We start from the raw sequence: 10170 nt of genomic DNA on the forward strand, positions 1-10170 counted from the left end.
CCAGAACTTTGTGGAGGCCGAGGTTGGAGAAACACTTGAACTCAGGAGATTGAGACCAGCCTGGGCTACATAGCAAGACCCCCTCTCTATAAAAAATTTTTTAAATTTTTTTAAGTTAAATAAAAATAAGCAACTTTGGGCCGGGCGTGGTGGCTCACGCCTGCAATCCCAACATGTTGAGAGGCCGAGGCAGGCAGATCACAAGGTCAGGAGTTCGAGACCATCCTGGCTAACACAGTGAAACCCCATCTCTACTAAAAAGACAAAAAACTAGCTGGACGTGGTGGTGTGTGCCTGTAGTCCCAGCTACTCGGGGGGCTGAGGCAGGAGAATTGCTTGAGCCCAGCAGGCAGAGCTTGCAGTGAGCCAAGATCGCACCACTGTACTCCAGCCTGGGAGACAGAGCAAGATCCCAACACTCCACTTCAAAAAAAAAAAGCAGCAGCTTTGGTGTTTGCTTTGAGATACTCAGTATCATAAGTACTTTATGTATATTATACTTCAATAAATGGTTACATAAAGAAGCAGCAGCATGCCGGGCGCGGTGGCTCAAGCCTGTAATCCCAGCACTTTGGGAGGCCGAGACGGGCGGATCACGAGGTCAGGAGATCGAGACCATCCTGACTAACACGGTGAAACCCCGTCTCTACTAAAAACTACAAAAAACTAGCCGGGCGAGGTAGCGGCGCCTATAGTCCCAGCTACCCGGGAGGCTGAGGCAGAAGAATGGCGCGAACCCGGGAGGCGGAGCTTGCAGTGAGCTGAGATCCGGCCACAGCACTCCAGCCTGGGTGACAGAGCGAGACTCCGTCTCAAAAAATAAAAAAATAAAAAAATAAAGAAGCAGCAGCTAGAACACTCTTCCACCTGACCAATGTCAGCTCTCACAGCTTGGGGTGGACCATGAAGGATGGCTACTGGCCACTTCCCTATTCTCCAGCCTCAGAACTGCACCAGGGAGCGCCAGGCCAAGCAAGGCCGTGTTGGCACTGCCTGGTCTGGCAGCTTCAGGAGACCCTTCCTCACAGCTGACTCCAGTTCCCCAAGCTGGCCTAGCTGCAGGAGGCTGTGTGACCCGGCCCACTCTACAGTCTGCTGAGCTGAAGACAGAGATGGATACCGCTCCCCACCAAGCTGAAGAAAATGCACTGTAAGGCTGGGCACAGGGGCTCACACCTGTAATCCCAACACTTTGGGAGGTCGAGGCGGGCAGATCACCTGAGGTCAGGAGTTCGAGACGAGCCTGACCAAAATGGTGAAACCCCATCTCTACTAAAAATACAAAAATTAGCCAGGTGTGGTGCTACGTGACTGTAATCCCAGCTACTCTGGATGAGGCAGGAGAATCACTTGAACCCGGGAGGCAGAGGTTGCAGTGAGCCGAGATCACGCCACTGCACTCCAGCCTGGGCAACAAGTGTTAAACTCCGTCTCAAAAAAAAAAAAAAAAGGAAATTCACTTTGTTCACTCCTTTCACAACAGTACTGTCCTGAGGAGGCTTGGGAAGGTCCCTACAGCTTCCAGGAGGCTTTTCCCAGGAAATCTCATCCGTTCCCTTCAGGGAAGAAAGCTCCTTTGCCCTCCACAGTAGGTGTTCAAACCTTGTTCTAATATGCTTCCCTGGGCCTCTGATGGCCTGGAAGGCCTATCCCTTTCAATTTCTAAATGTTGCTCCCAGAAGGGGCATGAAAGCTATTGGTAGATCCCAAGTCCCATATGCTGGTTTAGAAAATTGGTTCCTGGCCGGGCGCGGTGGCTCAAGCTTGTAATCCCAGCAATTTGGGAGGCCGAGGCGGGTGGATCACAAGGTCGGGAGATCGAGACCATCCTGGCTAACACGGTGAAACCCAGTCTCTACTAAAAAAATACAAAAAACTAGCCGGGCGAGGTGGCGGGCGCCTGTAGTCCCAGCTACTCGGGAGGCTGAGGCAGGAGAATGGCGTAAACCCAGGAGGCGGAGCTTGCAGTGAGCTGAGATCCGGCCACTGCACTCCAGCTTGGGCGACAGAGTGAGACTCCGTCTCAAAATAAATAAATAAAAGAAAATTGGTTCCTGCATCCATAATTGATTTTTTTTTTTTTTTTTTGGAGACAGAGTCTTGCTCCGTCACCCAGACTGGAGTGCAGTGGCGCAATCTCGGCTCACCGCAACCTCTGCCTCCCGGGTTCATGAGGTTCTCCTACCTCAGCCTCCTGAGTAGCCGGGACTACAGGCATGTGCCACCATGCCCAGCTAATTTTTGTATTTAAAAATCAAGATAGGGTATCGCCATGCTGGCCAGGCTGGCCTCAAACTCCTGACCTCAAGTGATCCACCTGCCTTGGCCTCCCAAAGTGCTGGGATTACAGGTGTGAGCCATTGCGCCCAGCCTGCATGCAGAATTCAAACTGGGGCCAGAGGGTGAGCCTGCCAGGCCCAGAGCTGCAAACACCCCTCCCTCCCCAAGGGTTCCCAGGCTCACCTCCGATGATCCTCTCGATGGCCTGCTGAAAGTGTTTCTCATGAACAGAAGGACTCAGATGCCGGGCAGCAATCAGGGCTGCTTCATTGCAAACATTTGAAATATCAGCACCTGACCCAGGAAGGGAGAAACAGCCAATAGTCAGTGCTGCTCCTGGCCGCTGGAGCTTGACCCAGATCAGTTTTGTTAAGGAAAATCTCAAGCAGAGAGACCAAGACTGACATTCAGTAGAGAACTTAAAGGTAATGGGAGCTGTCCACCAGTCACTATTATTTAGCCACATTTTGTCAACCTATCTTAAGGTATAATTTATAAACCATAAAATCCACCCATTTTACACGTACACATCAATCTGATCGCGTACTGCGACGATTGCCATAATCTAGTTTTAGGCCATTTCCATCATCTCTGTAAGGTACCCTGTGCTATTTATAGTTAATTCCCATTTCCACCTCTGGCAACCACTCACCTCATGTCTGTCCCTACAGATTTGCTATTCTATACATGTTTTTTATTATTCTGCACATTTCACATAAATGGAACCACATGTTATGCGGCCTTTTGCGTCTGGCTTCTTGCATTTAGAACAGTATTTTCTAGGTTCACCCATGTTGTGGCATGCATCGATACTTTATTCCTTTTTATAGCTGAATTTGACTACAGTATATGCCACTTTGGCCATTTACCTGCTGATGGACACTGGGGATGCTTCCATTGGAGCAAAACAGACTCATGCCTGCTGAGGGGCAGTCAGAGTCATCCCTGAGTCATCTCTGCTGAATCATCCCTGCTGAGGGGCAGTGCTGAGTCATCCCTGCTAAGTCATCCCTGTTGGGCAGTGCGGAGTCATCCCTGCTGAGTCATCCCTGCTGAGTCATCCCTGTTGAGGGGCAGTGCGGAGTCATCCCTGCTAAGTCATCCCTGTTGGGCAGTGCTGAGTCATCCCTACTGAGTCATCCCTGTTGAAGGGCAGTGCTGTCATCTCTGCTGAGTCATCCCCATTGAGGGGCGGCGCTGAGTCATGCCTGTTGAGGGGCAGTGCTGAGTCATCCCTTCGGAGGGGCAGTCAGAATCATCCCTGAGTTATCTCTGCTGAATCATCTCTGCTGAGTCATCCCTGTTGAGGGGCAGTGCTAAGTCATCCTTGCCGAATCATCCCTGTTGAGGAGCAGTGCTGAGTCATCCCTGCTGAGTCACCCATGTTGAGGGGCAGTTATGAGCCATCCCTGCTGAGTCATCCCTGTTGAGTCGTCCTTGCTTAGGGGCAGTGCTGAGTCATCCTTGCTGAGTCATCCCTGCTGAGGGACAGTGTTGTCATCTCTGCTGAGTCATCCCTGTTGAGGGGCGGTGCTGAGTCATCCCTGTTGAGTCATCCCTGCTGAGTCACCTCTGCTAAGGGGTAGTGCTTAGTAATCCCTGCTGAAGGGCAGAGTCATCAGTCATCCCTGCTGAGGGGTAGTGCTGATTCATCCCTGCTGTGTCATCCCCTTTAGGGACAGAAGAAAGCAGTCTTGGTAACATTCCAGCACTTTATCTTTGGCATGTAAACAGACATCTGAAGTCAGCCAGAGAAGAGAACAAAAGGAAGGAAGCACATTTTGTGTCTAGGACACATGACACCCTTCAGATGCCTGCCAGGCAAGACCTCACTCACCATCCTGCGGCAGACAGATGTGCAATCCTGTGTGAGCACACCTGACACTAGGCAGGACACTGTGGGGAGCCTAGGGGATGGGTACCATTGGGGGTGCCAAGGCAGCTGGAGGCGATGAGATGCCACAGCAGAATGTTCCAGGGGTGGCGGGAGCAGGTGGGCACAGGTCAGAGGCCGTGGCCAATGGCTGCATAACCATGAGGTATGGGTGAGGAGGACAGGAATCCCCCGGAAAAGTCCCCACTCATTCCTCAGGGTGATCCAGCCTAGACAGGGAAGTAGGTTTCCCAGCATAGACCAGGATTTCATTAAAAAGAAGAGAGAAAAGCAAATGAGCTTCCTCAGCAGGGATGGCAAGCCCCAGGCGAAAATGTGGAGGGAAGCATCAAGTTGCCAGATCCTCCCCCACCCCCCCAACGTTCGCTTACTGTCAGCTCTGCAGTAAGACTCACTAAGTCTGACTGTAATTAAAACAGAAATTCAAGTGGGTACAAATTAGTTTTGGGGCTAAGAAAACTGATCTCTCAGGCCTCTGAACGCTCTCAACAGGTGAAAAGTCCTGCAGACAGGGTGAGCACTGCCAGAACTAGATGCGAAGGGCCAGTCCCCACTCCCCATGACAAGAAGCAGAGCATACATGGCTCCCACCACAAGGGGACAGCACAGCCCCCAACACTCACCAGTGAAGCCTGGGGTGAGTGCTGCCAGCTTCCTCGCCAGGGTGTCCTTATTGAGGCTCTCATCCAGCTTTAGTGGGCGCAGGTGGACCTTAAAGATGGAGGACCTACCTTTGATGTCAGGGGGGCCTAATGAAAGAGAGAGAGAGGCACGGGCTCTTGTGCCTTCTGGGTCTTCAGAACAGTCACCCACAACCATATCACAGAACTGCAAGGACAGCTGGGTCCCTGTGGAGCTCTCTGCTGTCATCCTCCAGACAGAGCTGGAAGCAATGGCAGAAACCAGCCAGGGCACACGCACATCCAGTTCCACAGCTACTAAACCCCTCAACCCAGGGCCATGCCACTTGACAGCAAGCAACACAAGGGCCACACAGGATTAACGCTTCCTAACAAACACGAGAGGGGAGGGGGAAGGCAACGATGGCTGACCGTCAGGGTGAAGAGTAAGGGGTAAATTGCTGTCTTCTAAATCATCAATTTTCAATTTTTTCATTTATTTAGTTTTTGAGACAGAGTTTCACCCTTCTTGCCCAGGGTGGAGTGCAGTGGTGAGATCTCCGCTCACCGCAACCTCCGCCTCCCAGGTTCAAGCGATTCTCCTGCCTCAGCCTTCGAGCAGCTGGGATTACAGGTGCATGCCACCACACCCAGCTAATTTTGTATTTTCAGTAGAGACAGGGTCTCACCATATGGGCCAGGCTGGTCTCGAACTCCTGACCTCATGATCAGCCAGCCTCGGCCTCCAAAAGAGCTGGGATTACAGGCGTGAGCCACCACACTTGACCGATTATCAAATTTTTACAGTAGTGAAAAAAAAAAAAGCTGGAGAGTAAGTATCTGTTACATCCCTCCCACCTGTGTTGTATTGCAGCACCATTCCTGCAGGCCCAATCGCATGTATTCTTGCCAAAAGTGGACTGCCAGGGGCAGGACTGACGGCAGCAACTTGCGGCTCTCACACATTTTCAAAATGTTACATTAACTGCTTCAGAATTACCATCAAAATCTCCTCCAAATACACACTGCAAATCACCTAAACAAACTTTGCGGCCAAGGGGATAAAGGCCTAACCCTGCGAAAGGGGCACTCACCAATGTAAATCTGGCGATCAAACCGGCCAGGCCGCATCAGGGCTGGGTCCAGGATGTCAGGGCGGTTGGTGCCAGCCAACACCACGACGTTGGTGGCAGAGTTGAACCCTGGACACGGGAGAAGCAGGTGAGCCTCAGTAGCAAGCCCGATGTGGGCATGGCAGGTAACCAGCCATCCCTCCGCTAACTGGGAACCCCACAGCCTGGCTCAGGGGGTAGACAAGTCCAGGGCGTGGGCCCTCATCCTGACTTATTACTGGTTCCTGCAGCCTCTGACACCACGTCGTGCTGGAGTGGATGAGGGCAGGCCAGGGACTGCACAGGAAATGGGATGCCCAACAGAGGGGACGGGAGGAGAAAGGCTGAGTGCCCCACGTCCGTCCTGTCTCCCATCCGTCTCCTCCAGGTATCAAAAGTCATAATCTAATTAGAATTACTATCAGGTACTAAAGACAAAAAAATACTTAGGAAATGCTTTTGGCCCGCAGAGAACAGTGTTTAACACAGCAGGCCTGACTGCTGTCCTCAGAAAGGCCTGCTCGCAAGGGCAGCGTCTGGTGCTACGAGTCTGGGGGCATTCCCACCATTCCCGGAGACAAACAGCTCCCTGGGCCCAAACGTTCTGTGCGCCCCCAGCAAAAACCCCGGGAACCAAGTCTCTCGTGAGCTTCCTGGTCAACATCCAGCAGGCGTGGCACAGCCCGATGCTGGGGGAAGTGAGCGCGTCCCATGTGGCTCCACCGGGGGAGGGTTCAACACTGCACCCGGTCTCCTCGCGACCCAGTGCACCCTGGCTGATTTGGCTCTGTCCTCCTTTAACACAGCCCTGAGTGCTACTATAGGCCAAGTCCTGGGACCTCTCCTAGCAAGTCACCACATCTGGGGTGGTCTTAGGGACCCCAACACGGCCCTGAAGCCAAAGTGAAAATCAAATCTGCCAAAGGTCTAAGTGCAAGTTTTTCCAAATCTGAAAGTTGGCACAGAACCTGGACGAGTCCGACGAGGCTTTAGCAGGACTGACAGGCGACCGCCAGTCACATCTTAGCTAGGATCACTCTGAGAAGACACGGGCCTGGGGGGTCTGTGAGATTCTGGGTGATGCAGGGGCAGCAAGACAAAGCTCAGAGCGGAAGGAGCATGGCTTGTGGACACACCACCCTGTGGGCACCGTCAGGAGCAGCCATGCTCCTCTACCTGGTCCCCCTGCCCAGAGAAGCAGCTGTCTCCACACTCCAGAGAACCCCCCTCCATCTAGGGGCAAGGGAATGAACTGCCCCCATCCTATCACGGGCACTGGAGGCGGCTTGTGAATCTAACAGTTTTCTCCATCACGTTTGCCTGAGAGCAGCCTTCCTTAAAAACAGAATAATCAGGGATTCTCTTCTGGGGGTGACTGTACAGAAAAAGGCTGTGCAGACTGTCCCTAAGCAGCTGCAGGGGAACAGCTGCACACCACAGGCTGGCCGCAGCCTACACACACCGTCCATCTCCACGAGCATCTGGTTCAGGGTGTTCTCCTGCTCACTCTGCCCTCCAAAGTGCCCTTGGCCTCGCTTCCTGCCAATTGCATCAATCTCATCAATAAATAAGATACATGGAGCGTTTTTTCGGGCCATTGCAAACATGTCACGAACCTGAAACAGAAACCCACAGAGAATCTGTTTTGCTACTGGTAGGAAGACGGGAATGCCAATTATCCTCCACCCTCTCCTCAGAAACCTCTGACCCATTTCGCCCTGGTGCACCAGCACCTACCACACATGCCCATGGCCAGGGCCAGGGCCCCACACCAAGCTATTCAAGTTGACCGGTCCTGGTCAAGGCACAGTGCTGAGGCCACCTGCAGCAGGTTCCCGTCCACCTACCCTTGCTGGCCCAACGCCAACAAACATTTCCAGGAACTCGGACCCATTCACAGCAATGAAGGGCACACTGGCCTCCCCTGCAGTTGCTTTGGCAAGAAGGGTCTTGCCGGTACCAGGAGGACCAGTGAGCATTGCTCCCTGAAACAGAATGGTGACATCGGGTTCTTAACAGGGGAGTAGACAGTACACAGGAGACAAAGCTGCTTACACTGGTGACTTCTGAGACCGACTAAGAAGAATCCCATCAAGGATGGCTAAGGAGCTGGAGGGCAGGAGGGGACTAGACTTGCCCACAGCACACTCTGTCCTACCCGTGTGCTACAGGAAAGGCACCACCGTGGCCGCACACACAGCCAGCTCTTCATGATGGATTCCCACAGGGGATGCCACAGGCAGAGGTAATTTTGGGAAATCACTGTACCTCACACCCAATAACGGGAAAGCCAGATGGGCTCTGACCCCACGAACTCTTTCTTGACATCCACAGCACAGCACCAGGCCTGTGATGTAACACAGAGGCTGACAGAGCCCCCTCTCACAGGAGCCCCTGCCTGCTGGGAAACGGGGACTAACACACCAAGTGAGGCGCCTTTCTTGGTACCTGACTGCCTCACCCACTCCCTCTCTCATGCAGATTTTCCCCAGCAAATACATATGAAAGCAACTATAATTTGTTCAGCAGCAATAGACATAAATTAAAAACAAAAACAAAAACAAAAACGGATGCGGCAGCTCACACCTGTAATCCCAGCACTTTGGGAGGCTAAGGCAGGCGGATCACCTGAAGTCAGGAGTTTGAGACCAGCCTGGCCAACACGGTGAAATCCCGTCTCCACTAAAATTACAAAACTTAGCTGGGCATGGGGATACACGACTATAATCCCAGCTACTTGGGAGGCTGAGGCAGGAGAATGGCGTGAACCCGGGAGGCAGAGGTTGCAGTGAGTCAAGATCGTGCCACTGCACTCCAGCCTGGGCAACAGAGAGAGACTCTGTCTCCAAAAAAAAAAAAAAACCTTCTGAAAGGCAAAGAGAACCACCCACTGCAACACCTGACTATGAGCAGAGGTGGAGCTCCAACAGAAGCAGAAGGCCCCGGCTCTTCACGTCCGTCACACACACCTGCTTCCCAGCCTCACGCTCACCAAAGTGGAACACAGATCTGTCACCTCCTGGCTTCGCCCCAGGTTCACAGTGCTTGGCATAATCATTATTTGTTGTTTGGAACTAACTGTCCAGTGAATACCCACCCCATCGCGAGGTGCTGGGGGTGGGGGTGCAATGGCACTGCAAGGATCTGGGTGTCCTCAGCTTGGTCCAAAGCCCAGAAGTGATTTAAAGGGTGTGTGAATCGAGTTTCTGTGAATGCAAATATTTCTGGGAAAAAAATCCATGGCTTCTGTCAGGCCCCCAAAAAGTCATGACCCCAAAATGGCACCGAGAGATAAACTTGCTGTGTGTGCCCAGCAGCCAGATTTGGCACCCTGACCCACACCACCCACAACGCGCTGACTGCCTGGCTGCCCACACCTAGCCGCGGTCCGGCTGCACACACCTAGCTGCTGTCTGGGTTATGGGCTTAAAAGAGGCAGCTACATCTGATCCCAAGCCTGTTCATACAAGTTGTACCTGTTGTTCTATGTAATAAGTGTTAAACAAACTAATAAAGCAGGAGTAAGAACCTACTCTGACCCACAGCCATCAATGGCTTTGACTTGGGAGCTCAGAGGATTACTACATTTTCTAAAATCAGTACCTTTGGAATTTTTGCTCCTAAGTCCTGATACTGCTTGGGATTCTTCAGGAAATTCACAAATTCCATAATTTCCAATTTGGCTTCTTCACACCCAGCTACATCCGCAAATCGCACATCGATGTTGCTCTTTAAGATCTTGGCTGTTGTCTCACCAACACTGAAGAGGCCCCTTCCTCGTCTACTGCGCCTGGCTCCCATAGGGCCCCTCCTGGCAGCATAGAGGAGAATGCCAACCAGGAGAAGGGTGGGCACCAGGCTTCGCAATAAAGAGCTGGAAAATCCAAGAGAACTACTTGTCACGCTCAGGTGGTCAGAAATAGCACCTTTGTGCTAGGCAAGGTGGGTTATGCCTGTAATCCCAGCACTTTGGGAGGCCACCGTGGGAGGATCTCTTGAGCCTAGAAGTTCAAGACCAGCCTGGGCAACATGGCCAGACTCTGTCCCTACAAAAAATATAAAAATGGCCGGGCGTGGTGGCTCACACCTGTAATCCCAGCACTTTGGGAGGCCGAAGCAGGTGGATCACCTGAGGTAAGGAGTTCCAGACCAGCCTAACCAAGCTGGTGAAACCATCTCTACTAAAAATACAAAAATTAGCTGGGTGTGGTGGCGTGTGCCTGTAGTTCCAGCTACTCAGGAGGCTGAGGTGAGAGGACTGCCT

At 52.3% G+C, this 10170-nt stretch overlaps 1 protein-coding gene across 1 annotated transcript in view; it reads right to left on the reverse strand.

Annotated features, from left to right (window-relative positions):
• LOC105501918 (AFG3-like protein 1) overlaps positions 1–10170 on the reverse strand; it is a 36733-nt gene that overhangs the window by 2102 nt on the left and 24461 nt on the right. The window contains 6 exon segments of the mRNA XM_011928065.1: positions 2464–2574; positions 4798–4923; positions 5889–5996; positions 7369–7522; positions 7754–7891; positions 9510–9780. Of these exon segments, the coding sequence (XP_011783455.1) occupies positions 2464–2574; positions 4798–4923; positions 5889–5996; positions 7369–7522; positions 7754–7891; positions 9510–9780 (908 nt within the window).

Source organism: Colobus angolensis, unplaced genomic scaffold (assembly GCF_000951035.1).
Source record: "Colobus angolensis palliatus isolate OR3802 unplaced genomic scaffold, Cang.pa_1.0 Scaffold76, whole genome shotgun sequence".
In the NCBI taxonomy this organism is placed as follows: domain Eukaryota; kingdom Metazoa; phylum Chordata; class Mammalia; order Primates; family Cercopithecidae; genus Colobus; species Colobus angolensis.